Raw genomic sequence first — 27,840 nt, 5'->3', positions numbered from 1 at the left:
CACCTGCCCAGGGCAGGGATATAACAGCCAGAAGCTGGCTCTCCCATACCAGAATCCCCACTAACCTCTTTTCCCTATCCAGGCTGGAGATGTAGCCCTGTGCCCTGATGGCACAGGACTCCCTCTCTGCTTGTCGGAACGCAGGCAATGACAGAGATGTTGGAGGGCGGGACAGAGCAGATGCTGAAGTGGGCGTAACAGTCACATTTTGGCAAAGGGGGCCCGGAACTGGAGACGGGAGCGCCTGCGGCCCGAGAGTGATGAAGAAGCGCTGGGGCGTGCCCGGGGCACGGGCGGAGCGGCGCCCGCCTGGCGTGGACGCGGCAGCTGCGAAGTGAGCGCTGCCCGAGGCGGGGCGGCGCCGCAGGGAGGCGGGCACGGCGGCCCCGCCGGAGGCGCCCCGGCCCGGCGGGCACTCCCGGGCGGGCACGGTCGGGGCACGGTCGGGACAGCCCGGGGCGCAGCGCAGCGGCGCGGAGCCGGTGCCCGGAGCGCGATGAAGGCGGGCGGGGAGGCGCCGCACCAGGTGCTGGGCCGGCTGCGGTTCCTGCTGCAGTGCAGCGAGTGCTTCCGCCGTGCCCGGGCGCTGCCCGCCGCGCTCTGCTACGTGCCGCGGGAGGTGCAGTACAAGATCTGCAAGGACCCCGCGGCCGCCGCCGCCCGCAGCCTGCTCAGCGTGTGGGACAGCCCGGGGCCGGCGCGGGGCGGCAGAGCCGCCATGATCGAGGTGCGGAAGGGTGGCTGCCTGCGCGCCAGCGGTGAGGAGTACTGCAACAGCGCCGGGCTCTGGGTCAAGCTCAGCAAGGTAACGGGGGGGGGCGCCGGGAACCCGCCGGGCATGCCGGGTCCCCACGGCGGTGACAGGACGGGATGTGCCTTCAGGAGCAGCTGGAGGAGTACGCGAGCACCCGTGGCTTGGCGGAGGGCTGGGTCCTGGCGCAGAGGTTCGGAGAGGGAGGAGATAAATTAGTCCCGGTTGACTCCGTGGAGAGGATCCAGTGTCAGCACCAAACGCTGGGCGTTGATTACAAACCTGCTGTCAGGTATGGCCCCGGGCAGGAACTGGGCTCTGGGCGCTGGAAACGCGTGTGACCGGTCCCCACAGAGGACATGCAACCCAATCATCCCAAATCCCTTGGGCACAGCCCGCTCACTCCCCCCAGCGCAGGTGGGACCCGTCCCCACCGAGCACCTGCGGGCAGATGGGTGCTTCTTGTAGATTAATCCTGTTTGCTTGTGGCAGCGCCTGCACAGAATAAAGATGATACCAGGGGTATTGTCATAATCTTCTGAGTCATTTGAATTTGGGCTGAGCCTAAATGACACAGAGGCTGTGCAGCAATCAGAGAGCTCAAATTTTATTTTCCTGATGGAAGGTCATGTGCAGGGCGGGATTCCCCTGCTCTGTCCCAGACTGTACTCGGGTGCAGGGACACTCACCGTTCCCACAGCTGTTCCTGGGTGTCACCCCCAGTGCCCCACTGCTGCTGACTACACTTCAGGCTAAGGCAGTAATGGACACACTGAGCACTGACACATCTTTTCCATTGTGTGACTCCTCTGCCTCTGCTGCTCCAGCTGGGAACAAGTGGTGGATCTGACGTACTCCATACGCCTTGGAGAGATGCCCAGGCTCATAGAGCAGGATGAGGCTGCTGTGCAGAAGTTTCGGTATGAATGCGTCTCCTAGAGCAGGATTGCAGCATCCTGAGGGGCTGCTGGCCAGGTCCTGGACATGCCTGCAGGACCAAGACTGGCTTCAGGGTCTGGAGGGGGGAGGATGAGTGCCACGAGATGCCTTTTACATTGGTACCTCAGCACTGCTCAAGTGAAGATGGCCTTTGCTCCATAGACCATTGGAGTGACTGTGTACTGCTATTCCACTGGCTTGGAGTGGCCATTAATACCTGGTGTGCTGATGATGAGATAGAGCCGTGCCATCTGTCTGCTGCAGCACAGTGGCCTGGCACCATGTCAGTTTGGTGGCCATGAGACCCTGCAGCCAGTCTCAGCTGGGGCTGGGGCTCCTGCACACTGCTGGTGGGCAGGTTTGGGGTGCAGCCTGGTCGTCTTCTCATCCTGTTAACACAGAGACTCCCTGCAGGTCCGTGCCTCCAGGCTGGACCTATGAGCATGACATGGAGCTGGGGCGCTTCCTGTATGATCACAGCGAGAAGAAGCTGCAGAGTGCGGACTGCGTCAAGGAGCACATCAACAGCATCGAGGTCTCCTCACATGCGGTGCGTAGCGGGCTCCTCTGCAGCCTCAAAGCAGCACAAGACACGTGAGCATCAGCACAGATGTGGGTGGAGTGGCCAGCTGTGGTTGTCCCCTCTGCAAGGCAGGGCATGGTTGGGGGGGTTTTGCTGCTCTAGCAAAGCTGTTGGGAGTTGGGTGTTGGGGTGAAAACCCCATTGTGTCTCTGGGGCACTGGGGGTCCACAGCAATACCCAGTTTGCGATGTCAGGGAGCCACCATCCACCCACAGCCTAGCAAAACAAGGGGCTGGCCTGTTACTGACCTCCTTTGGACCCACAGAACACATCTAAGAGGAGGCCATGGCGTGTCCAAGGATGCTCATCTCCCTCCCTCTGCTCACTTGCAGGAGGATTGTACTGCAGCCCATCTGACAGACAACCTGACACACACCTTCTGGGAGAGCAACGGGCCCCCGGGGCAGCACTGGGTGCGGCTCAACATGAAGAAAGGAGCCATTGTCAAGTGAGACCTTGGGGTGTCCCTCCATGCCAACAGCTGTGCCAGGGAAGGACAGGGTGCAGGGCAAAGCACCATCTTCCTCTTCAACCCAGCTTTCCCCCCTGCTGCACCTTGGGGTGTGGGGTTGAGGTGGGGGACAGCTGCTGCCAAAGGCACCCCAGGAAGCCACAGCCTCGTCCCAGGCCTGGGACAACTCTGGGGGCACCTCTGGATTCAGGCAGCTCATGAGGGGAGGACAATGCTGTTTCTTGCACTTCTCACCCCCAGGAGGCTGTGGCTGATGCTGGATGGGCAGTCCAACTCCCATATACCCAGGCGAGTGGCTGTGTATGGGGGAACACTAAGCAGGCTGCAGCACCTGAGAACAGTCCTAATTAACGAGTGAGTAATGAGTGGGGAGCAGCCTGTTCCCAGCTTGTGCCAAACTCCTGAGCTGTCCCTATGTCTTGAGCAGATATTAAGGATGGGGCTGGGGTTGGTTCCAAGTGACTTGCCAGTGACAGTGGCTCTCCGAGGGTTGGAACTCCCTGGGTGCAGGCTACATCTGCTCCCACAAGTGTGGTGGTCCCTTGCTTCCATGTGCCAGTCAAGTGCCTTAATCTCCTCTCCTGCTCCTCACCCACGCTGCAGCAGCTGGTCTGCAGTGTGCTTCCTTCTGCCTGGTGACTTTGGTGGTCTTTCTGCCTCTTCCTCCTCACTTCTGGAGCACACACCACTGCTGCCACCTTCCTGAGCATCTCTGCCATGCTGTTGCCAAGAAGTCCTGGGTGCTTCACCTCTCCATCTTCACCCGGGCCCTGAACACCCTTCTCAAAGCATTCAGGGGCTTACATAGGTGTGCAAAGGTCTCCCTAGCCTTCCCTCAAAACGTGCCTGTTTGATGTTCTCTGGCTGAGCAGTGAAATCTGTCTCTGAAGAAGCACCCATGAGACTGCAGAGGTGTCCTTTGTAGTGGCAGGAGCCAACACTTCATTTGAATGCTTGCAGTGTTTTTTCCCCATGGGCTCACAGGACTTTGATGGGACCTTGACAAGGCGTTGAAAATACACTTAGTAAATTGCTCATTTCCACAAATCCCTGTTTCTTTCAAAAACACACCACCCTTGCATGACCAACTCTGCTTGAAGGATGGTTCTGCCCTTGTGAGATGTGCTGGGATCCCCAAGAACAGTGACATGTTCTCAGCCGCCTTGTCTTTCTGTACTGCTTTGAATTTGTGCTCTTTTCTGGCTTTTTGGATGCGGCTTCCACCTCCTCCAGAACGTCTCTGTGCCTCTGACAGCCTCTTCTCTGCTTGGGCACCTCCTGCCACAGCCCTGGTGAGGTGTGGGGGCTTTTGCATGGGTAGAAGCACATCTTTGGCTGGGGAGCCAGAGTGGCCTGTGCCTCGCTGGCCACCTCACCACTGTCTGTGCCTCATGGCTCTGCCATCTCCCTCCATGCCGTGTGCAGGAACAGCTACCAGAACATCTGCATCCTCCGTGACATGAAAACCCACGTGCCCGTGCTGGAGATCCGCTTCCTGGAGTGCCGGGGTGAGCCTGTGCACCCACACTGTGCCTGCCAGCCCTGGCCCTAAACCCGCAGCTAGTCCTGACCCTGCGGCTCTTCCTACCACACTTGCTGCTTTTTGGGATCCCTTGGTGGGGAGGCTGAGGAATGAGCTTCATATGAGATGCTGCAGGTGCTGGGGGCACCTCCCCTCTCGCTGCAGCATGGGGGCCATGCTGGCTGCAGCACACACAGCGTCACTGTTCTTTCTCGGCAGCCCAAGGGTACAACGTCCGTCTGCAGGGGATTAAGATCGTGTCCTTCTGGGAGTGGGACCTGATCCTGAATGCTGGCATGTTCCAGCCAGCCCGGCTGGTTCGCTACCCTCTCCTGGAAAGGGTGGAAGCTGACGTGCTGTACCGGCGAGCTGTGCTCATCCAGAGGTACAGCACAGGGAGGCCACAATTCCTACAGCGATCTCAGTCCCAAAAGGCAACGTGCCTTGACCTGCAGGGCAGTCCCAGGCTGGGGTCAGCACTGGCCCCACAGAGACCCTCTGCAGTGATTCAGCTGCTGTGTAGAACCTTGGTTGGGCTGCTCTTGTTTGCAGCATTTTTTTGGGGGAAATGAAATGAAGTGCTTGGACAGAGGGCGGGTGCTCCCCTGGTGTCTGATGTCTTTCAATGGCTGGAGAGGACCCATGGGCAGGGGCACAGTGCCCAGGGGTTGTGGTGAATGCTGCTCTCCTGCAGCCTCACACTGCTTCTCTCCTGTCTCCAGGTTTGTCCAGCTCCTGGAAAGTGTCCTGTGTTACCTGATCCCCCTTTCTGAGGACAGCATCGGCACCTTCAATGCACTCAGGGTGAGCGTGTGCCAGGCTTCCCTGGGATGGTGCCAGTAGAGGCATCTCCTCACAAGTTGTGGTTTTCTAGGGGCTGTCGTGTTTCCTCCTTATCCAGTGGGGACAGACCAGCTCAGGGGCTGAGAGCTGCCATGTTTGGCATTGCCTGAGGGATGGAGGAGCATCCCCTGTGACACCAGGGCTGACTTGAGGAGTGGAAATGACAGCAGGTGGTGGCAGGATCAGACCTCTAACCATCCCTGCTTGTCCCTTGCTAGAGCATGAAGCCATTCCTGCTGCTGTCCAAGCAGAGTGAAGCCCTCATTGCCCACTGCCTGCAGTCCTCAGAGAGCTCTGCTCCTGACTGCCTGCCAAAGCTCTACATCAACCGGCTCCTGGCCCGCGAGCACCGTGCCAACCCCGCGCTGGACCCCAGCTGCAGGAACGCCGTCTTCACCCAGGTACGGCACCACCGTGCCCTGGGCCAGGTACCTGTCACTTCAGCAGGTGTCTTGCCCCCATCTCATCCCCTTTCTGCTCTACTACTCTCCAGCTGTATGAAGGCCTCAGCTCTTCCAAGAACAATCAGCCTCTGGACTACAGGTAGGTCTTCAGTGTCATATTTGTGGGGTATCACTTCCCCCGAGCAGGGTGCAAGGAGATTCCAGGTGCTGCTGGTATGCCCAGAGGAGGAATGTGCATGGGGCTGTTGCTTCCCCACAGGTGGCCCCTGACCTACAGCCAGTGGTGGGAGTGTGATTTCGTCACTGAGGGCGTCATTGACAGTGGTGAGAGCTCTCCCCTGGTGTCTCATGTGTTGGGGTGCAGCTCAGTGGGTGCCTGCACTGTCCCAGCTGCTTTGGGAACAGCAGCCCCCTGCTCTGCAAACATGAGATCATTCCTGTATCTCCCCTACCCCACCAGTGCTGCTGCTGCTGCCCCAAGGGGGGGAGCAGCTTGGCCAGATACTGTGGCTCAGTGTCTGGCCCAGGTGTGTCAGGCACTGACCATCCTCTGCCCTCCCTGCAGGTGGTGGCTTTCGGGACAGCCTGACAGATGTGTCAGAGGAACTGTGTCCCAGCTCCAGCGATGTCCCGGTGCCCCTGCCGTTCTTTGTGCGCACCTCCAACCAGGTTTGGCATCCCACAGTCTGTCTGTCCTGGCCAGGGGAGTCAGTCAGCAGGGCCTGGGGTGCCAGCCCTGCCTTAATGCTTGCAGGGCTGTTGGCAGGGGAGCTGTGCTTGTACCTGGGAGATCTCCTGGTGGGGTGTAAAGGGCAGGAGAGGCAGGTGGAGGGGTGAATGTGGGGGAGGCTGCAGGAGAGACCATGCTGGGCTTGTCACATCTCTGTGTCCTAAGAGCGTCTCACACAGGCTAACAGCAGCAGTGACACCAGGGACAGGTATGTCCCCAACCCCTCCTGCAAGGACTTCCCCAAGTATGAGTGGATCGGGCAGCTGATGGGAGCAGCCCTGAGGAGTAAGGAGTTTCTGGTGAGCACAGCAGAGCCTTCCTGGCCAATGAGGGGGCTTGGCAGGGGCCCCCCTGTCTAGGGCAGAGGGGCTGCCCATGAGTGAGGGAGAGGCAGGAGGAGAATGCTTGTGTCCACTCCTTTTGGCAGATCCTGTCTTTGCCAGCGCTGGTGTGGAAGCAGCTGGCAGGGGAAGAGGTCAGCTGGAGCAGGGACTTTGCCACTGTGGACTCAGAGCTGGTGAGCAGGGCCGGGTGCTGGCAGGGCAGCGCTGTGCTCTCTTATGGCTGCTCTGGCTCCACTGTGGTGGCTATTGCTTATTTGGATTGCAGGTGAAGCTGCTGGAGGTGCTGGAGAGGGTGGACAAGGAAGGCTTTGAGTTCATGTTTGGCAGAGAGCTGACCTACACGACGATGCTGAGTGACCAGCGCGTGGTGGAGCTGATCCCCAACGGCAGCAACACTGCTGTGCGCTACGAGGACCGCAGGGAGTTCATCCACCTGGTGCAAAAGGCTCGGCTGGAGGAGAGCAAGGAGCAGGTGACACTGTCCCCCAGGGCTCACAGGGGACCCTGCTCCTGTGGCAAGATGTCCTGGTGCTTGTGGGACTGCCAGCTCCAGCTGGGTGCTTTCTTTGTGCATCTCATGCCCAGGATGTCTGTGTGCCCTGGGGAGTCCCTTCTGGGGTCCTGTGGTTGCTCTCCCCAGAGCTCTAGGTGGCTGCCTGGGGCTCAGACCCACTGTGTTGACATGGAGCCCATCCTGTGTCCCCAGATTGCAGCCATACGTGCTGGGCTGCTCCGTGTGGTGCCCCAGCCCGTGCTGGACCTGCTCACGTGGCAGCAGATAGAGAGGAGGATCTGTGGGGACCCGGAGATCACAGTGGCTGAGCTGCGCAAGTTCAGTAAGTCACAGGCCCAGAGCTGCTCCCTGCCCTCCACAAGGGCAGGGGATCCCCTTGATAATGCTTGTCTTGCACATGCATCCTGGTCATGGGGTGCCTGAGAGCCTTGGGGAGGATTAGTTGGAGGGTCCCTGGATACTTCAGGTTTAGCAGCAAACCCCGCTCTGGTCCATCTGGTCCTTAGCTGCTATGGGCAGAATTGAGTGGCCACTCTGCAAACTAGGACCTCTGTTTCTCTACCCACCATGACACAAGGTGCTGGTCCCACTCAGGGGTGCCAGGGGCTCTCATAGGCTTGCTGAGAAGCAGAGGATCTCCTCCTTTCCTTTGCTTTGCTGGCAGTTTCTAATTAATTCATTGCACATTCTTTGTTGCAGTCAAGTTTGAGGACTTCCCCCCTGATGATACCCGTATCAAGTATTTCTTCGAGGCACTCAACAACTTCACCAGTGGTGAGTGACCCCAAACCTTTACCTGCTCTTCATGTGCAGTAGGATGGGGTAGGGTAGGGGGTTCCCCCTGCCCTGTGCCCCAGGGGTGCTCACCAGGTGCTTCCCTGGGAAGCAGCTGGGGTCATACCTGTTCCTGGGGTTCCGAGAGGATCCCTTAGCTTTGCCCCGTGCTCCTGGGGTGATTCTGCAAGGCAGATCTTGCTGGGACAGATCTGTCCCTGAGGCCTGTGCTCTGTCCTTCCCCTCAGAGGATCTCAGCCATTTCCTCAAGTTTGCCACTGGCCGGAGCCGCCTCCCAGTTCAGATCAACATCTACCCGGAAAGGTCGAAGTGAGTCCGTCCTGCCTGGGGTCCCTGTGCCGTGCTGGGGTCCCCACATGATGTCAGGTTGCTGTGCTGGGGTCTGACTCTCCTTTCTCCCAAGCTCGGAAGCGTGGGACGTGATGCCACAGTCCTCCACATGCTCCTGCAGCTTCTACTTGCCCAACTATTCCACGTGAGTTGAGCTGGGGATAGGGATGCTCCCCGCTCCCTGGAGCTGGTGTTGGGGTTCCCATCAAGACTCCCTAGGCCTTCCCCTGGGGGATGTCCAGGCAGGCAGGAGGGAAGCCTGAGGTTTTCTGTGGCCATCATGGCTGTGATCTGGCGTTCCCTCTACCAGGGCCAAGATCTGCGAGGAGATGCTGCGCTACGCCGTGTACAACTGCATGTCCATCGACACCGACAAGGATGAATGAGACCCCCGTGTGCCCACGCCGTGGGAGCCTCAGGGACACTGGATTCAATAAAACAGCAGGCCCAGATCCTGCTGTCCTGCCCCTGTTTGTGTCTGTGCTTCTCTAGGTCTGGGACTGCAGCTGGAAGGGCCAGCATGGCGCTGGACGCTGGGTGCTGCCCGCACAGGCTCCTGCGGGGTGGGGAGCGTGGGGACAGGGAGTGCTGTGAGTCCTGTCCCTTCTCTGGACATGGTGTGGGAGGCACAGCTGCAAACTGACACCAGTGTCCCCGCTACACCCCACACACAGAGCCCCCAGTACACCCCACACACAGAGCCCCCAGTGTCCCCGGTACACCCCACAGTGTCCCCCCGGTGTCCCCCCAGTGTCCCCCGTTGCCCCCCGCAGTTCTCCCCGCGGCCGCCTGGGGGCGCTGTTCCGCCGAGCGCCCCCCGCCGCTGGGCAGGGATCCATGACTCGGCGCTCGGCAGCGCGGGGTCCCTTCGCTCGGTGTTCCTCTCGCCGTCCTGGCTGGGTGGAGGCCGCCCGCAGCCCACCGGGGGTGGCGGATCGATTCCATCGGCGCTCGCCCGCCATCGACGCTCTCGGCTGTCCGCGCGCAGGCGCAGCGCGGCCGCGCCGCCATTGCTGCGCTGTCAGTGCCGGGAGCGGTCGCGGGGAGCGGAGCCGGGACCCGGCCTCGTCCCGCCTGTCCCGGTGAGGCCCTGCCTCTCACTCCGCCACACGATGGAGTTCCAGGCCGTGGTGATGGCGGCCGGAGGCGGCTCCCGCATGACGGACCTGACCTCCAGCATCCCGAAGCCGCTGCTCCCGGTGGGGAACCGGCCCCTGCTCTGGTACCCGCTGAACCTGCTGGAGCGCGCCGGCTTCGAAGGTGAGGCCCGGCGGGCGCTGGGCGTGCCGACCTGGGCACTGCGGGCTGTCCCCGGGCACCGCCGCCGCTCCCGTCCGCTCCAATGCCGTGTCGCAGGTGCCCTGTTGGACGGGGCAGGTGCTGTAGCACATGTCCCCTCTGCGCTGGAGCTGTGCTGTTGGCCCGTGTCACATCCCTTCGTGCCCTCTCGGCTGCGCTCCCTGTGCCTGCGCCCCTCTTCTCACCGAGGAAGGAGGTTGTAGAGTGGGGTGTGTTGGTCTGTTCTCCCAGGTGACGAGTGGCAGGAAGAGAGGAAAAGGTCTCAAGTTGCACTAGGGGAGGTTTAGATTGGATATTATGAAAATGTTTTTCACTGAAGGGATTTTAAAGCATTGGAAGGGATTGCCCGGAGTAGTGGTGGTGTCACCATCCCTGGAAGTGTTCAAAAACCATGAGTAGATGACATTTGAGGACGTGGTTTAATGGTGACCGTGGTGGTGGTGCTGGTTGGTTGGACTTGATGATCTTCAAGCTCTTTTCCAACATTGCAGCGATTCTGTGATTCGAGGCCTTTCCCAGCTCTGATGGGTTACTACCCTTGAGTCTCCCGTGTTCCTTTCTCAGTCATTAATGGCAGCAGGGTGAGGAGTGCCATCTCCCGGGGATGCCTGCTGGTTTGTTGTTTCAGCCTGGCCCAGGCTCAGGGTTGCTGGCTCTGTCTGAGGCGCTCAGGCCGTGTGGCCACAGCAGGGTGGGGACAGTGGCACACTCGTGGTGCTCACCTGTGGGCTTTGTTTACACTGGGACTAAAGTGCTCTTTAGTACCTGGTGAGCTTCAGTATCTTCTGAGGTTAGGCTTTTGTTCACCTTTTGAGTGCTGGACAAATCTTTCTGTGGTGTCCCCCCAGCTTCTTCTAAAACTTCTTCCTGACACCTTTCAAGCATCCAGGTTTTTTATGTTTGTCTTTTGTGTTTCTTCTTCTCTGTTTTGTCTCTCTGATTATCCTGCACTTCACCCTGAGTCTGTGGCTTTCTCCCTGACTGCTTCTCTATTCTATGGAGATGTAAAGATCAGCTCATGATTATCCATGTTAGCTTCTTACTATTTCAGTGGGAAGGAACAAAACTAAGAACAGACTTTGCCTTTATTCTGTTTCATTAGAAAATCATAAAGAATTTCTGTTCTTTGGATTTGTTTTTTGTTTGTTGAAATCTGCATTCTGAATGTCTCCCTTCTTTGCCTATTCTCCTGTCTCTTTTTTTTTTTTCCAATACTTTTATCCTGCAAGGGAAATTTAGATAGCTAAAATCTTCTGTGTAATCAGTATTGTGCTTTGTCTGGCTCTTTATGCAGAAATAACCATTTCCACTTGATGCTCTTAACCACTAGCACTAGGTGCTGCCCCTCTACCCAGCCCTGCTGAGGCACATCTGGAGTGCTGTGTCCAGTCCTGGGCTCCTCAGGACAGAAAATATGGAGCTCCTGGAGCAGGTCCAGGGGAGGGCAACAAAGATGATGAAGGGACTGGGGATCTCCCTTATGAGGAAATGCTGAGGGAATTGGGCCTGTTCAGAGGTGAAAAGAGAAGACTGAGAAGGGACCTAATCAATATCTGTCACTATCTGAGGGGAGGTGCCAGAGGACAGACCAGGCTCTGCTCAGTGGTGCCAAGCAATGGTACAAGAGGAAATGAGCAGAAACTGATTCCCAGGAGGTTTGACCTGAACATGGGAAAGAACTTCTTTAATGTGCAGGTGCCTGAGCACTGGACAGGCTGTCAGAGGGGGTGTGGGATCTCCCTCACTGGGGGTATCCCAGAGCCATCTGGACACAATCCTGTCATATGTGAGTTGAGATGACCCTGCTTGAGCAGGGAGGTTGGCTCAGATGACCCAGTGTGGTCCCTTCCATCCTGAACCCTGCTGTGACCCTGTGACAGTGCTGCAGTCAGATCTTTCTCCTTTCTCACATGCAGTGCTTCAGCTCATCTGTCCCCAGTGAAAGTGTGGACATGCAGGGTTGTATTCAGCAAATGCATTCAGCTTCAGTAAGGAAACTGGCACCTTCCTGCTCCTTCTGTGCTTCACTCTGTGACCAAGCTGTCCACCCCTGCATTAAATGATCCAGTGGCATCAGTTGTCTCCCTTAAGGATTAGTTCCTCATACTTGCTGTGGAAGTAAGTAGGTGTTCCATGGGTGACTCACTGTGTCTCTTTTGTCCTAATTGCAAGTGCTTCTTCTCTCCTAATATTTAGCAGGCCTTTGCCCAGCTCACCAGGTTTATGCTGAACTGTGTGAGCTTACAACTTGCACCTGACACCAGTACTCTCTTCATCAGTTAATTCTTAACCTAATTCAAGGTGTGCTTTCAGTCCTTTCCTCTAGGTTCTTCAGCCTTTTTTAAATTCACACTGGCATCCAGTATGGGAGTGGAAGAGCAGCCATGTCTCTGGCACCAAAATGCCACACAAGTCCCATGTTTACAGTTCCTTTCTCTTTTTCTTTTAATAGATTCAAGATGAGTTGAGTTTTGATTGATGCAGATTTATTCCTGTGTTTTCATCTTGCCTTTTCTATTATTATCATTCTTATTTATTATTTCCCATAATTCTCTGTTAAAATTCCACGTGGAATACAATGTTATAGTGTTGAGGTGTTTTGAGGGGATATTTTAACTGGAAAATTTGATTGTTGCTTTTCCTTCCCATTCTTAAGACTGAGGAAAAAGGTTTCTTGTCATCTTGTTTCCTCAGTCTTTTCTTTGCAGAGCTTCTGTTCTCACATTCTTCATTTTGGAAAATATGCTTTCATGCCAGTGTTGATTTCCTTCAAATATGCATTTATCCTTTTTCTTTTGTAGATGGAATGAATTTGTTGCTCATATATTACTCCATTTTCTTGCCAAGCTGATGCTGAGAAATAGTTTAACCATTGTATTGTAATAGTGTGGTTGGTGTTGTCCACAGAGGATTACACAGGATTGGGGCAGCAAAAGACAAAGCTCCAAAGTGTTGGTGACATGAACACGGGGTCTCATTGGTCTCTTTGAGGACATATGGTTTGAAGTTGCTGGTTAATGATACAAGAAGTGTCTGTTCTGTCTTGCTAGCTCATGCCACACATGCATGTGTCCCTTTCAGTAACAACCTCCCCCCAGCCAAGCAGGGCAGATTGTTTTCACAGTCATTAGAGTTTAATTCTTTTCTTGAAAAGTTACTGTTGCCAAAAGAGCTTGCCTGGGTGGAGAACCCAGTTATGTTGCTCAAGCCTTTTTACAGTTCCATCAGCCTTTCTAAATAAAAAAGTGGGTGTATCCTATTTGTGATTAATATTATTTAGATTTTTTCTGCTTTGTCTCATCTCACTCTTCTTTGTCCTAGAGGTCATTGTGATTACAAGGAAGGAAATCCAGAAGATGCTAAACCTGGACACAAAAATGAAGCTTGATTTTGTGTGCATCAGTGACAACATGGACATGGGTACAGCAGATTCACTGAGGCATATTCACCAGAAAATTAAGGTATTACTGTCTTTTATTGAACTTAAATGGAAGTTATTTGTTTGTAATTTTTTTCGTTATATTGTAAGGGGTGTCCTATGTAGTGATACTGTGCATAACTGAATTTCCTGGTCTTCAAAAGAGCTGAATTTTGTAAAGGTCACCTCACAAGGGAACGCACACAAAGACTCTGAATGACTGGAATTGAGAGCTGGGAAGGCTGGAGCCTGTTCAGGCTGGGCTCTGGCTGCTTCTTGGTCACTGTTAGCTTTCTGGCAAGGAATTAAAAGGTTGTATTTGTTTCTATGATTTTTGATACAGAGTGTGATAGTTCTTGTCTGTCTACCTAGTGCTTGGGGGAGTAGCTGTGCACAAATGTTCTTTGCTGCCTAAGGCAGTGCAGTGATGCTCCAGAGAGTTTGTGTTCACTGCTGGTCATGACACAGGCGTGCCTGCACTCTTGGGTCAGTGACTCGTGCTGGGCTTCAGTTTTCTGCTTTTCCTCTGCTTTTGTTCCCTTGGTCTTACAGTAAGCTCTTCAGTAAACAGTGCCCAGATGTGATAAAGGGCTGCTGTTCGAATAAAACCAGCAGTTTATAGAATTTTAATTTCCAGCTGCATAATTAAAACACTCCCATGTAAGGCAGAAACGCTGCTCGGAGCTCTTGCTGTGATCTGGGACGGAATTTTGTTTTTGTTGTTGTCATACACTTAATCATAGGATTTGTTCCCTGTCTGTTTAGGCCATCTTAGCCAAATTGCCTGTTTAAATAAATGTTGCAACAGAACATCAATGAGTGCTTAAGTCCTGAGGTTTCTTTTTGAAGCTCTTTTTGAAGCTAATAAAGTGCAGTGTTACAGGCTCTATACTCCCAAGAGAATTCATTTGAGGCAAGGTGAAACTTCAAGGCAAATAGGGATGTGTAGATGGCACAAGGAGACAGATCTGGCAAGGGATTAATGCACAGACTAGTATTTAGAGGGTGAAGAGAATATATAACAAAGAAAATCAAAATTAACTAAATCAATTTAACTGAACTGAGTGTTTCTATCATGTGGAGAATAACTTTTGTCATAACTCAGTTTGGCAGTATTTTTTAAATACATGTGTGCAATAAGGAAGTGTCTGCACTGCAAATTGGAATCCTGATCTTACAGTTTTATTGTCTGATCAATGTTGGGGTGTCTGTCTTTTGGTAATCCAGCCAGGTCTGCTTAGGGGCCCTGGGAAGCAACAAGTAGAGTGTATGTGACTTAGAAAATAGTGTGTCTTCACAGGCGGCAGTGTTGATCTTCTGTTTATTTTCCAGAAAAAAGGCTTAGAGAAGATGTGAGGTAGTCCTGAAAACCACACAAGCTTTCCTAAGTCAGATGCTATGTATGAGTGGCAGCAGCTGCTTCTGCCCTTTTTATTCCATGTCTGCTTGCCTGGGCACAGAGGACAAAGTGGTCTCTTATTTGAAAGAAGCCTATACTAAGTTCTTGAGCAGATTGCTGCACTGTGTACTTTGGAGTCATTCCTGTAGTAAATGCATACCACTGGTGCACCTCTTACAGGGTATGCCCTCTCCTGTGCGATAGAGGTGAGAGAACTCCTCAGTAGAGGCAGCTGAAAAGCTGCTGTATGTCGGCTGTGTTTGCGGTGCAGCGGGAGAGTGATCTCGTTGAAGAATGAGTTTCCCTGGTGAAAACAACTGCTTCTTGTGGCCATAGTTTGCTGGCAGGCTTTTTGCAGCCCATGCCAAAAGTCTGATGAGAAGTTTAAACTGGTTGCTGAAACTTAGTTGTCACAAATTGAGTTAATTGCCCACAGACAGAAGAGCAAGTATGCTCAGTGAAAGCGAGGTAACATGGTGCAGCATAGACAACTTGCTTGTGTGCAGTGCAAGTGACAGGGAGTAGAGCCAAGATTATAAATGCACAGTAAGAAATATGGCTAAGGGTAGCAGGACTGCTGATCACAAATTCTGAGATGTGCATAAAACACTCTAAAGCATAACATTTCATGACTTGCTGCCTTGTCTAGCTTTGACTGGAGGAGTCTCACTGCTGCTTGCTGTGCCTGCAGTTTTGGGCCTTTTTGTTGTGTTGCTCCTTGGGTAATGAGGCTTGATACTTTAAAGATTAGATGTCAAGATTAGACTTACAGAATTGCATTCAGAAGTAGCAGGAGAGCATGTACATGCAAAACCTGTAAGGGCTAAGGAGGTGTAGTTTCCATTGTTTTCTCTCTTTATGGTGCTGGTGTTTTTGGTGGCAAGGAAGACTGACTTTTCATTCACAGTAACAACCATCTGACTGCCAGTCTTACTTTTTGCAAGTTGTTCAGAAGTTCATGAGAGCAAAGGAAACTCATTAAAGTCTTGGTTTGCTGTTTGCCCACTCGGCACACATAATAATGTTTTTGACAATTTTACTTCAAAAGTTGATGTACTAGATGCAAGTTCTTTGCTCTATTGGAAGTCTTCCTGTTATTTTTGGTTGTCTCAGCCTACACCTGATTGACAAGGTAGCAGCTTCATAAGGATTTTCATGTTCATTACAAATCTGAATGTATCCTTTTCTTGGATCCTTCATACAATAAAAATATTATGCTAAACTTGAGTCCTTAAGGTACCTGCATGAAAAGTAGTGAACACCAGAAAACTTGGTCCTGTAAGTTTCACTTTCTGTATTCCTAGGCCTGGGTGTCAGTCTGGCCTGTTCTTTACCAGTACTTTTAGTGGGTTGTTTTGTTTATTTTTATTAAACATTCAGTTCTGGGGTCTGAATAGCAAACACCATTAATCAGTTTGGCCTCACAATTCTCCAACTGAGAACTGAGGCATAATTAGGTGAAGAGATTCAGCTTTCATTTAAAATCATATATACTTGCTTTCTCCTCAATAACTATTACTAGTCCTTGTTTCTGGTTTTCATTGGTAAGCAGCACTGGCTGGAGCATTCAGGTGAGTTGAATCTGGGTAATAGGGAAATTATAAAAGTCTTGACCATTTCAGTGATGATATGTGATAACACTTCCTAGCAAGAGAAAAGATTGAGTGCTGCCTGCTGCAGGCTGTGGTACCAGATGATGCAGTTTGGTTTTGTAGGCAGCTTGTCTTTCAGTGGTAACTTTTTTGTTGTTGTTGTTATTATGGGGAACAGCCTTTTTAAATGTGAACTTATTTTGATGTTCCTTGTAATTTTATGCAATTAAATCCCCTGGCGCACTCAGGGAGGCTTTTCCTCTGTAGCTGGTATTAGTGGGCATGATTTTTTCAAGTCACATTGCAAAGTCTTTTGATACATCCAGTATGGTTTTTTGCAGTCCAGAAACAGGTCTTCATTTATTTGACTGCTGCTGTCATTCTTAAAAGCCTGCTCTTGCAGTTCAGTAGACCTCCTTTGGCTGATTCACAGGACCAGTATGCAAAATGTGTGCCATGACCTTCTTGTTATAGCACATATAGCACTTAGAGTTTGGCTGGTAACACAGAACTTGTGATTTTGGGCAATAGTAACAAGAAATTTGTGGTAGGAGCTAGAAGCCCAAGAGTAAATTGCAGTGTCTCAGAATGTACTAGTTGAAATAGTGTGATGATAAGCAGCCACTCTGATGGAGGAAGAAAAGGTTGATGCAAAACTAGAATGTATCAGGTAAAGTATTCTTTATGGTAGAGATGAGAAATTAATTGTATTGCTTAAGGCAGTGAGAAGGGTTGTTTGCCAGGAATACTGAGCAGGTGTGGAACTCAAATGTATCAAATGTGGGACAAACACTAGAAAAGGAGATAAGATATTCAGAGTGGAGTATAAATGGGTTTAAATTAGCTGTGAGAAAACATAGGCTGAAAATTACAGAAAAGTTTTAATCAGAGCAGAATATGATTGTGAGACAGTTTTCCAGGTGTAAACAAGATAAGAATCCCCCAATTTCCTCCTAGAATGAGAATGTGTTTTTTTGTATTTTTGTTTGCTTTTTAAATAAGCTAAATAAATCAATAGCTGAAATGACAGGAGGCAAAACTCTTGACTCAGGAAACCCCTTTGAGGACTGTGTTTCTGTGACCTTCTGCTTGTACCATTCATCAGGCTGCTAAAGCCCTTTTTGTGGATTGTAGATTATTGTTGATAAAAATAAATGGCAAGGGGTGTCACTGTAGTTTCAGAGCTCCTCTGAAATTTAGGCATTTCTAATATTTGACCATTTTGTTTCCTGTGCCAAATTTTACCAGACCCACACAGCTGCTGTCTGGCACCCCTCCCAGGCTGGGGCTCTCCAGGCAGCAGGTTGAAAAACCTGGTTAACTCATGAATCTGTGTTTTGGGTGGATTGGGTGTGCCTGGATCAAACATTTGTCTTCACTGAGTCTGTATTATTTTCATCTTCTATTAAGCATTTCTCTCCCTTGTGTGACCCAGCTATACTCCAGACAGTGATTAAAATGTGGCGTTCCAGCAGAGTAACAGCAATGGAACAATTTCATATTTTCCTCCCTTGATGAGCCCTTAGCTGTGTTAATGGAAGCCCTGAATAATATGGTGTGAATTAATCAGCTTGTCTTCTGCTGCTATCGCTGCTGAGTGCTTGTGAGAGAAATGTTTCATCTCAGGTGGTCCACCTGGTTTTCTCAGTTTCAAAAAGTAAGATTACAAAGTAATATAGCTCTTTAAAAGCAAAGCAAAACAAACCCTAAAAAGCTACCAAAAAGAAGAAGGAAAACCAACTTTCTTTGAGCAAATAAACAAGGCTTGAAACTCCAGATTCTCTTGGTATGTGCATCCTTGGGCTCCGTGTTGTGGAAAGTGTGATGTCACGGTGGTGGTCCGTGCGCTGCTGAGGGTCACTGATCCGTGGAGTCTTGGCCAGCACGGCGAAGCGCTCCGCTTCCTCTGCTGAAAAATCTCCTTTCCAAACACATGATGTAAGGAAGCTTGCTGCAAGATGGAATCTGAATCCTTTTGGTACGACTGAGCAGAGTTTTGGTGAGCATGGAAAGAAAAACTTAGGTCCCCATAATATAGAGTTATTTTTTTGTACTGTCAGTGGAAATAAGAAACCCAAATTAAATTCATTTGTAAGAGACAAGGTCTGTATAATAGCAAGGCTGAACTAAATATTCTATTAATCTGTTTTGAAGTAGTAAAAATAATTTAATAATTTTCTTCCAGCTCAGCTGACAGCAAACATTTTTTACTGAAGTGTTTAAAAGGCAAATAAAAACGCTGTCTTGGTGGTTTTTCTGTTTCTGCCTTTAACAATGTTGTTAGTAAGGAAAGCAGATGTATCAGATGGCAGTTCACAGGGTATCTAGGATCTTTTTTCTCTCTCTCTGCCTCTTGCTGAAAGCTGCCACGACTGAAGGCACTGGCCAACATTATTTTTTGGTTTTGTAAACATTTATTACCGTTTTCATGCCCAAATCCCATTCCCAAAGCAGAGCTGATGGTCTTTGTAAAAAGCAGCTACATGGGCAGGTGCTCAGGCTGGGTGGCTGGGAGGAACAATACACCACTGGCTGACTCTGCACTTGAAGAATGTGTTCAGCTGATCATTATTTTTTCTGGCAGGGTAAGAGAGAATTCTGCAGTTGTTGGGGGGTTTTGTTTGTTTGTTGTTTTATTTTATTTTTTCTAATGTTACTCAGCTTTAGAAGACTCTAGCTAATTAAATTATTTTGCTGCCCAGGTTTACTACGGATAATGGCTTAAACACCAGAAGTTTGAATAAGGTAATTAACTGTGAAAGTTGGATCAAGAATGATTATTAGGGCATTTGCTATTCTGCCCATTGTCCTCTAAAGAGGATGCCTTCCATTATAGAGACTGCAAAACCTTAGGTGTTTTGCAAGAAGAGTCATTGGCAGACCTGAGATGCCTGTCAGCTTCAATTGTTGCATCTCCCCCTGCATGTCCTTTTCCTTTTCATGCTCCTGGGAACTCCAGGCCTGTGCTCATTATGTTAACCAATACCTCTTGTTCCCATGTAGAAGTTAATGGTCATTGCTTTTCCTGTATTACAGTGTGTGTTTTCATTTAGGCCTCTGTGGTTTCTGATGAATTACACAAATTCAGCCTATTCTACTTGCAGACATAGCAAGCTCTTTGCACAGGCATATAGCTGAAGTAATTTATTTAAAAGCATCCTGGTAAAAATATTTTCCTGGTTTTGTCAGCCACTACTAGTTTTCATTTTGGGAGAGTAAATAGCAGTGTTCATTTTGGTAAATCCTCGTTCATTTTCCCTATTTAAAATATATACAGCTGCCCTGTGTAAATAACTTACTGTGCTTTAAGGATGACACTGTGACAGCTGTAATGCCCACAATTGCCATGAAAAGCCCAAACATTCTATGAAGGAAGATCTGTTAAGATCCAGACATGGGGAAGATACACAAGTAGAAATCCCACAGGCTAGAAACAAAGCAAAAAAGGCTGCAGGCAGCAAGGAAGGAATGTTCTTCCAGAGAAATGTCCAAAGAAGGTATAATTGCAGGTGATATTCTTCCCCTGAAAGAGAAAATGGAATTGTTCAGATCAGACACAGCTGATCTGTGTGTTGGAGCCTAAGCACCTAGTTCCAGTTTTTGGGGAATGTGGGAGGAAGGAGATGCCAAACGTCAGCCCGTGGACTTAATTGTGCTGGGGAGGGTTTTCCCCTGTGTCTGGTTTTGCAGCTTGGAACAGTTGTGTGACGCTGATAATAGGAATGTGGTGTTGTGATCAGCACAGGCTATCCCAGAGACTGTCACTCTTCTCAGCATTGGTTTTCTGTCACTGTTTAATTTGGTGAAAGCCATGGTAAAGATCAGTGGACTTTAGGATGCCTGGAATTTAATTTTGCATTTTTGTCATGCTGTGTTAACTGGGAAACCCAAACAGGTTATCTCATTTTTCCTTGGTTCTGTGCTGAAAATGGAAAAGCAAATCTGCATTTAGATTTTTCATGAAGCAAATTTAGATATTCTTCTATAGTATAAATTCAATCAGCTTCTTTGGGAAGATGATGAAAATTCTGGATGTACACTAATAGCGCTGGAAAAAGCAGTGGAGGTCTTGAAGTTTTTGTAACATTTTTCTTACAACAGCAGTTGCTGCAGACCAAACACCATTAGAAAAATTGGAAAGGTGCTAGAGGAGAAAATGATCCTGTGCGGAAGATTAGTTTAAGGATCTACAGTTTATAATAGTGCTTTTATTTACCATAGCATGAAAAGTGTTTAGAGAAGAGCCCCAACATTTGAACAAGGCTGATGGGGTTTCAGGCTGGTGGTTTCCCCTCCTGTGCAGGCTGGTGCACAGTAGCAGTTTCACTGAGCTGTCTCACAGAGCCTCTGCTTTGCAGAGTACATCAGAATTCGGGTTTTCTTTTGAAGCAGTGTTGAAACTGGGTGTTGTGTAATGACTTGTTTTGACCTTGGAAAGGGTTTTTTTTTTTAATTTAAGATCGTGCTGATACTAGCTGCAGGATGGCAGAATGATTCCTGAGGACACATGCTTGTATGTTTTGGTTTTTATTTAGTGTCTAGTTTGAGACTGCAAGGAACCATTATGATCCTCTAGTCTTTATGGGAGTTTGCAGCCACTGGTTGGGTCTGTTAACTCCAAAACTTAGGGACGAATTAGTGAAAGCGTTTCTGAAATATAGCAAGACTTTCTTCATCTACTAGAATGTATGAATTGTCTATTACACACTTAGCTATTTTATGCCAGGTTATACTTATTCTCCCTCTTAAACCACTTTGCATTTTATTCCTATGCTGATCAGTGGTTCCTAGCCCTTGAATCCAGTCATTCCTGCTTTTTGTTGTGCTGCTGAGAGATCTGCAGTTGGGCTCCTTGCTGGCTGTGGGCAAAGGCCTTCTTTCCCTTCAATAAATTGAGCCGGTTGAGCTCCATTAGGACTACTTTTTATTATTATTGTGTGTATGACTGCAGCACCTGACTGCCTAAGGCTCTGCTTCCATTAAGTGTTAAGCCTGGGCTTGAGCTCTGGGCTTTGGCAGCAATTCCTGCTGCGCTGCTGCTGCTGAGGTTGGAGCCCGACTGCTGCGTTCTCCTTTCTGTTCACGGGAGGCAGGGTCCCAGATCAGCTGCACAGCAGGTCTGGCAGTGCTGCCATCCAGGTAGTCCTGGAAACCTGCCTTCCAGGAAAGGAGTGATGAGGAGAGTGCCATTTGTTTCTGGAGCTGTGCCTGTGGAGAAGGGGTCTGTCCATGCACTGCATTGAGCCAGGAGAGAATTTACCTTGCCAGGCTTACCCTCCATGAACTGGCAAATGCAGGGTCTGGGTTCTGGTGTGCTCCCCTGAGCTTTTGCAGGCACAGTGCACGCTTCTGGATGCCTTCAGACGGGAAAACCACATACTCAGGATTGGGACACAAACCCAGGAGATGACCCTGATCTCAGACAGATGAGAGAGCCTACCATTATAGGATCAACTGTGTCAGTCCATTGCCCCAGGATACTGATAGGATGACAATTGTCAGTGTCCTGCAAGTGTAAGGGTAGCAGATTTCTTTTACTAAAAAAAAAAATAAAGGCAGCAGAGGCTGAAGCCACACCCTTTAGAAGATACAAATAGATACCAGGGCTGTCATCCTGTGTTGAAGTGCCATAGAAGTAGTTTTGTCAAGTGCGTGACAAGTGGTCGGGATAGGCTTTTAAAAGGACAGTAAACAGCTTGTGGTTCATGTGATAGAAAACAGAACCAGTGAAGAAGGGTGATGGGGGTAGAGGAATAAGCTGAGAAAATTACTTTTGGAGTACTGTATAAGCAGGACAAGATTGATTTAGTTGACACCAGAGAAAAAGGTGGATTGCAAAGCTTATGTTCCAGACCAGAAGTTTTACAGTTCATTAAGTGTCATAATATCAATGTCCTGCTTTGAAAGTTTCCTTAATAAGTGTATGAACTTCTGTTCATCTCTATAGTTCTGGGTTTGGTTGCTGAGAACTGTAAATTACACTTTTCCACCTCACATGTCAGTTTGAGCATAGGTAACATGACTTCCTTCTGGGAGGAGACAGGATGCCTTCTAGGCTTGAATATCTTTCCTGTTCCTAGCTTATATGTATGTAAATTAAAAAATATTGATTTTGGATGGTAGCTCGTGAGATGAAAAGATAACCTAAAATGGTGTTTTCATTGTATGGTCCCATCTGATACAAAACATAGGATGAGCCATATGATGGGACTGGGGTTAAGTCTCCTCCCCAGCTTCTGGCATCTTTCTTGCAGCTTTCTTTGGGAAGATAAACAGTGATGCTGACAGGTTACGTATGTGAAGGCATTCACATTGCCTTAAGATATCCTCACCTGATGAATTCAGGGCCATCCAGGAAATTAGAAGAGACTCCCTTGGCTCTCACATCAGACTTTTCTGTTTTCTTTTTTTTTTTTTTTTTTTTTTTTTTTTTTTTTTTGTAAGGGAAAAATAAGTCTCTAAGAAGCTCCTTTCACATTACACAGATCTTAAAAATTAATTCTTCCATCCTTTAATGAAGAAAGGTTGCTTCTGGATTTCAGATTAAGAGACATTCTGTGCCTCCACTGTCCTCTATCCTCAGAATAGTTTAGAAGGTGCTGGTCTACAGCAAACTTCCTGCTGCAGGGTGACAGCAGAGTAGGTAAATGCTTTGTGTCTGCTAGCAAAGTACTAAATCATGATTTCCCTCTGAATCTCTCCATCAAGGACATTACAAAAGGAGAGTGGGAATTCCCAGCCAAAGGCGGCCAGTTCAGTTGGTAGCTAACAAGATCTTACAGACATCAAAAAATAAATGAGGTTCCCTGCTCCAGTTGCAGCAACAGCCATAGAGCTTCAAAGAGGTCACAGGTGTGGAAATTGGAGGTCTCTTAATGGAGACTGAGATAAAAAGGGATTATTTAAAGCCTTGGATGTAAGTTTCTGATCTGAAGAGTGGTGAGTAATGCAATTGCTGGGAGGTATCTTTGACTTTGCCTGGAGAATGCTAACAAGCAATCAAAATGCTTGCCCACAGCCAAACTGTTTTTTCCCTTTCCACTCTTTAGAATAATAAAAAGCATTACACACAAACCCCACTGTTAATGCAACATGTGGGTGAAGTTCCAGGCTATTGTGTATAAAACTCAGTCCTAATTCCAGCAGTAATTATAACTTGTTCCTCTCTCTCTCCCCTGTTGTTTGGTGACACCGCAGGAAGTGATGCAAAGTTCTCTGTTTGTGCATGTATTAACTTAGGTTGAGTATATCTAATCTCTTGATTTTCTTTCTTTTCCTGTCAAAGTCTCAGCTGTAATACTTTGCAATTAGAAACTTTTAACATTTAGCTTCAGTGTTTTGTCTGTTTTCAGTTCTGTTAAGAAGCTGGTTCTACTGCTTGTAGATGTTTTGCTTCTTTTCTGTTTATAATGCAATCTGACATTTGTTTTCCTCTTTCTCTTGAGGCTGATTTTGTTCATATTACAGTTTCCTTGCAACACATGTTTTCTCATTTTCTAGTCTGCTGTTTTTGAGGCCATCAGCAGTTTAGGCTGTGAGGTCCTGCCCTTGTCTATACTTGATAGAAAAGCATAGTAAATACCACTAAAAATTCATAATTTGCTGCCAGCTATCTGTGGTAACCTTGACATCTCCTGTTTGATCATAAGGGCTCCAGCAATAATTGCTGAATATAAAAGGGTTTTTAGCATTGCCTTTGTATGCAGGGTGTGAGAAAGTCCAAGGCTTTTTATTTATGCTGGTATATTACACCATATAATTGCATCCATCTTTTGATCTGTGGTATGAATTAGTTCCATTGAAAACATGTTTTCTATTTTTAAATCGGCTGTCTTGATCCGAGTTCTTAAAACAATCTGCTTTTTGGCCTTGTTTTTGTGTATGTTTTCCATATTGTGCTGGGTTTAATATAGTTGTTGACATACTGGTTTTCAGTGTTTTTTCTTTACTGTTTTCTCTGTTTTGTATAAATCTCTACATGTTTTATGTTACCCTGTTTTATTTATCTGGATCAAGTATTGAACTTATTTCATATATGACCATTTCACAGTTTATAACATTTGATGGTGACGTGCTGTTAGCCAGTATTAGAAAGGTAGAATGGAGAAGTGGGGACCTTAGTGCCATGTTTTCATACTTGACTTAACTGAATACTCTGTATTCAGGGATGGTTGGACTCCAAGGCCAGAGCTACAATAATTCATTAAGTCAGTAGGGATGCAGAAGGATCTTCTTGAAACTTGGATCATAGGTGGAATGATATCTGCAGAATCCCAATTTTCTCCACTGGTCAGTAGCTTAGTCTCAGTTTTTCATTTGAGTGAATAAATTGCAAATCTGAGGTTAAAAGGGATTGCTAAGGCCCAAGTTAACATTTCCAAGGAGCATTTTATTCTCCTTGTGTTTGCTGTGGCTCTTGTGATGCTCACAAAAACATGAGCTGTGCTACCAGGAGGGCAGGGCTGCTGTCCCTGAGAGTAGCAATGCAGTGTTTTCCTGTGTTCCTCCACCCAAAATCATTTGCTGCTCTCCTATGCTTGGTGGCCTTTTCACCTGCTCTGTATAGCAGCTGCTGTGGCAGAGCCCTGGTCTATGATGAAACCTGTTCTCTGTCATAAAAGTAGTAGAAACAAAATGGCACACAAAGTGTGTCAAGTTTGGCAGAGCAGGAAGATACCAGGTATTCCAAGTATTTGTCTCCTGCTCCAGCCATTAGATGGCCCTTCTTGATTTAAGACCTTTGCCTTGCCCTGCCTGTGGTTGTAATGCACGTGGAGAGTGCGTTTGTGAGTGCATTTTTTCCCTTTGCAGTTGTTCTGCTTGAGGTGTGTGCTTGCTGGGGTTTTTTTAATCAGTTTGTGTTGATTCTTATCGTCTGTATAATAGTTTGGGGTTGATGTAATCATTGTTACATGTATTTCATTAAGAGATGTGCGTGCATTAGGCGTTTGCATAATTCATGAAGTCAAGTATGTTCACATACCCCTTGTTAGCGCGTGAGTGCATGTACTAAGTATGTACTTCTCTTCTTTGTATCAGTGGCTCATTGGGAACGGTGCACTGCATTTATTTGGTGTGTATATATGTAAAAAACCCACAAGTTCTACCATTTATTTTCTTTCTTATACACCCACCTCGAAAACGTAAAGAAAAACACACACTTCTGCTAAGGTTCTAGGATAGTTTATTTTTTCATTCAGCCATTAGTTTATTCGTTCAGGAGTTGTACACTGGAAAAAAAAGTGCATCCATTAGACAGTGAGGGCTTTATTTATGAGGGGGGTGGTGTTTCAAAGGGGAAGCTGTCAAGTCCCAAAAGAGCCTTTCATGGTGTATTCTCAGCGTGCTTCTGAGGCCACTGCTCTGCTCATCAGGAGGAGAGGCAGAAATGTGGGCTTTACAGAGCAACTGTGTGTTTCACTGGTCCCTGCGCTCACTGACGTTTATTTACATATTGGGAGAGTAAATGGGTAGAACAGATGGCAACCAGACATTTGGTGGTTCTGTTCCCGTATGCTCCTCAGGGGTCTTGCATTCAGTTTTTGCAAAAAGCTTGTCCTATAGGGAGGAGAAAAAACCCAGGAGCCTGGTCAGAACTATGAAATGCTTGTTGGGTTTTTGCATTAGTGACAGATTAAAGCATTTAGTAAAATGTGAAATAATTACAAGGTTTGTTTTACAAGTCCGGATAGTCGTTCCTTAGTATAAGACTATTGGGGTGTCAGTCTCTCCCATTTGATTATTTCTTATTTTCACCATTGGAGCAAATGCAGCTAGATTTGAAGCTGGCAATCTCTTCTTTCTTTAAAAATGAGTTTGAAAAGTACAGGTCTATTTATATGGGTCTGGAATACCTTTTGGTCTTTTCTGTAAACGTTGTTATTCATTCGTGCTCTTGTAAAAACAGAATATCTGAAAATTTTGCAGGATTTTCCAGGATATTTAATATGTGTTTCTTCACAGTTTACAGTTGTGAAGCGGGAGATTTGCTTCCACACCAAGCTGAATTTTTTTCTTATTTTCTTTGTGCACTCTGGAATGTTGGAGCAGGGCTGCTCCAGAGTGCTGGGCAACTCGCTTTAGTGGTTTGGGTTGTTGGGGCTTTTTCCAATGTGTGCATGTTGGGTTTTTTTAGAGAAGTGCTAATTAAAACACTTTCCTTGGGCAAAACTGTAATATAAAATACACGTTTTGAAAATATGTTAAAAGAAGTGATGCAAGTCAGGTTTTGAATGTGTAAAATTCTCAACTTGCAGATTGTTCCTTCCTGTAAAGCAGCCAGGTGTTTCTCAGTAAAGTCGGGACAAATCACATGAAAATGGAAGAGCTTGACCTTTTGCACAGCATGCCAAATCAGCATCTCCAACAGTTTGTGACATGATGAATTCCAACACCTTATTGGTAAACACATGAAACTGCCTAGCAGTTATAGGAGAACCTGTCAAATAATGTAAATACCAGACCTCAGCTAATCTCAATTACAATGTGGAATCTCCTCATGTTAGATAAAAAAGCAAGCTTTTTTTTAATAAACTTTTCTGGAATGAGAGGTCAATCCTGAAACAATTTGCTTTAAACCAAGATAGTTTTCAAAAGTAAGAGTAGAATTACTGATCGATCCTCCATGGATTAACTCAGGTTTTTTCTAAGTATTGTCTAATGCCTTTCTCATTAAATATTGTATTTTAAAAAGATAAAATTTAGGCAGCCATGTCACACTGCAGGGAGGCTTAGCATGGAAAATGGCAGCAGAGAAAGTGAAAATGGTAACTATCAGAAAAGAAACACTGTCTTCTGGAGAGGCCATTAGAAGGTTGGTCGTTAACAAAAAGTGGAAATTTGCTACTTTTGTGTCAGCCATGCTGCACAAATATTATGTTAGGATTAGTTTAAATTAAGTTAATTGCTGAACTCATAGGTTTTTGGCAGCTTATCTCAGAACCTACATGAAATACAGAAAATTTTTTCTAAATAAGAGTTTTTGGGTGGATTATATTGATAGTGTCTGCTGTTAATGAAGCTGCTGTGTCTCGCTCAATATGTGACAATGTTCCTGTGACTTGTGCAGCAGTTCTCTTAAAAACTGCATAAGGGATTTTGGAATCCTTTGAGATCAAAATAAAGTACAAGCCTCCTATTAAATAGGACCTAACATCCTTTTTTGGTTTTTTTCCTTATAATATGGAGTATTGCTGGTTTTAGGAAATGTGTTTCTCAACTGAGCCCACCATCGCAGTGCAATTACTGAGTAAATCACATCCTAGATAGTCTTTGTTTTTTTTTGTCCCCCAATAAAATAACATAGTTTAAATATCTTTTCCAGCACTTTGTTGCCAGATGCAAAGTCAGCTAAAAAGAGTTCTTTAGAAAGATTTTTTTTCTACCTCATTATATAACTAAAAGTAGCTGTTGAAATAATTGTAGAATTTCTTGCTAGTTTTGAAAGCCATGGCTTCTGTGTCCTTAGGAGCAGATGAAGACAATTCAGATGGTCACATATTGTATATGGTGCAGATCTGGATAAGCATTAACCAAACAACAGTAACAGCAGGACTCGGGAAAAGCACACTGGTAAAAACCAGGAACTGGTTTTGGCAGTGGTAAATTAAAAAAATAAGAAAAAGGTTAAAGTGTGTATTTGGTTTTGGGTGTTCAAATGCTAGTCCATATGTGGTAATTTGTATCTCTGAAAGGTTTGATGGTTTTTTTTTTTTTTCTTCTTTGACAGACTGATGTCTTGGTGTTGAGCTGCGATCTGATCACAGATGTTGATTTATACAAAGTTGTGGATCTCTTTCGAACGCATGATGCCTCTCTCTCCATGTTAATGAAGAAAGCTCATGAACCAACAGAAGGGGTACCAGGACAGAAAGGGAAAAAAAAGCCAGGTATGTAGGAAGGAAAA

The 27,840-nt window shown here is 47.7% G+C and overlaps 2 protein-coding genes across 2 annotated transcripts in view; both read left to right on the top strand.

The window, feature by feature from the left end:
- The first annotated feature begins 281 nt into the window (after positions 1-281).
- Positions 282-8,698, top strand: LOC135450829 (E3 ubiquitin-protein ligase HECTD3-like). Its single transcript, XM_064719371.1, has 21 exons — positions 282-805; positions 883-1,043; positions 1,579-1,671; positions 2,105-2,240; positions 2,606-2,721; positions 2,986-3,099; positions 4,171-4,253; positions 4,487-4,652; positions 4,990-5,071; positions 5,329-5,511; positions 5,604-5,653; positions 5,774-5,838; positions 6,080-6,183; positions 6,424-6,543; positions 6,672-6,761; positions 6,854-7,060; positions 7,295-7,424; positions 7,802-7,876; positions 8,125-8,206; positions 8,301-8,372; positions 8,538-8,698. The coding sequence occupies exons 1-21, from the start codon at positions 497-499 to the stop codon at positions 8,611-8,613; spliced, it is 2,514 nt and encodes an 837-aa protein (XP_064575441.1). The 5' UTR covers positions 282-496; the 3' UTR covers positions 8,614-8,698.
- Positions 8,699-9,194: 496 nt separating this feature from the next.
- The window catches only part of EIF2B3 (eukaryotic translation initiation factor 2B subunit gamma), a 94,307-nt gene continuing 75,661 nt past the window's right edge, over positions 9,195-27,840 (top strand). Inside the window, exons 1-3 of the mRNA XM_064720166.1 lie at positions 9,195-9,487; positions 12,848-12,987; positions 27,664-27,823. Of these exons, the coding sequence (XP_064576236.1) occupies positions 9,340-9,487; positions 12,848-12,987; positions 27,664-27,823 (448 nt within the window). The 5' untranslated portion in view covers positions 9,195-9,339. The remainder of the gene's footprint in view (positions 9,488-12,847; positions 12,988-27,663; positions 27,824-27,840) is intronic.

Source organism: Zonotrichia leucophrys, chromosome 8, assembly GCF_028769735.1.
Source record: "Zonotrichia leucophrys gambelii isolate GWCS_2022_RI chromosome 8, RI_Zleu_2.0, whole genome shotgun sequence".
In the NCBI taxonomy this organism is placed as follows: domain Eukaryota; kingdom Metazoa; phylum Chordata; class Aves; order Passeriformes; family Passerellidae; genus Zonotrichia; species Zonotrichia leucophrys.
The sequence above is the reverse complement of the archived record's forward strand: the minus strand, read 5'-3'. Positions and strand labels throughout refer to the sequence as shown.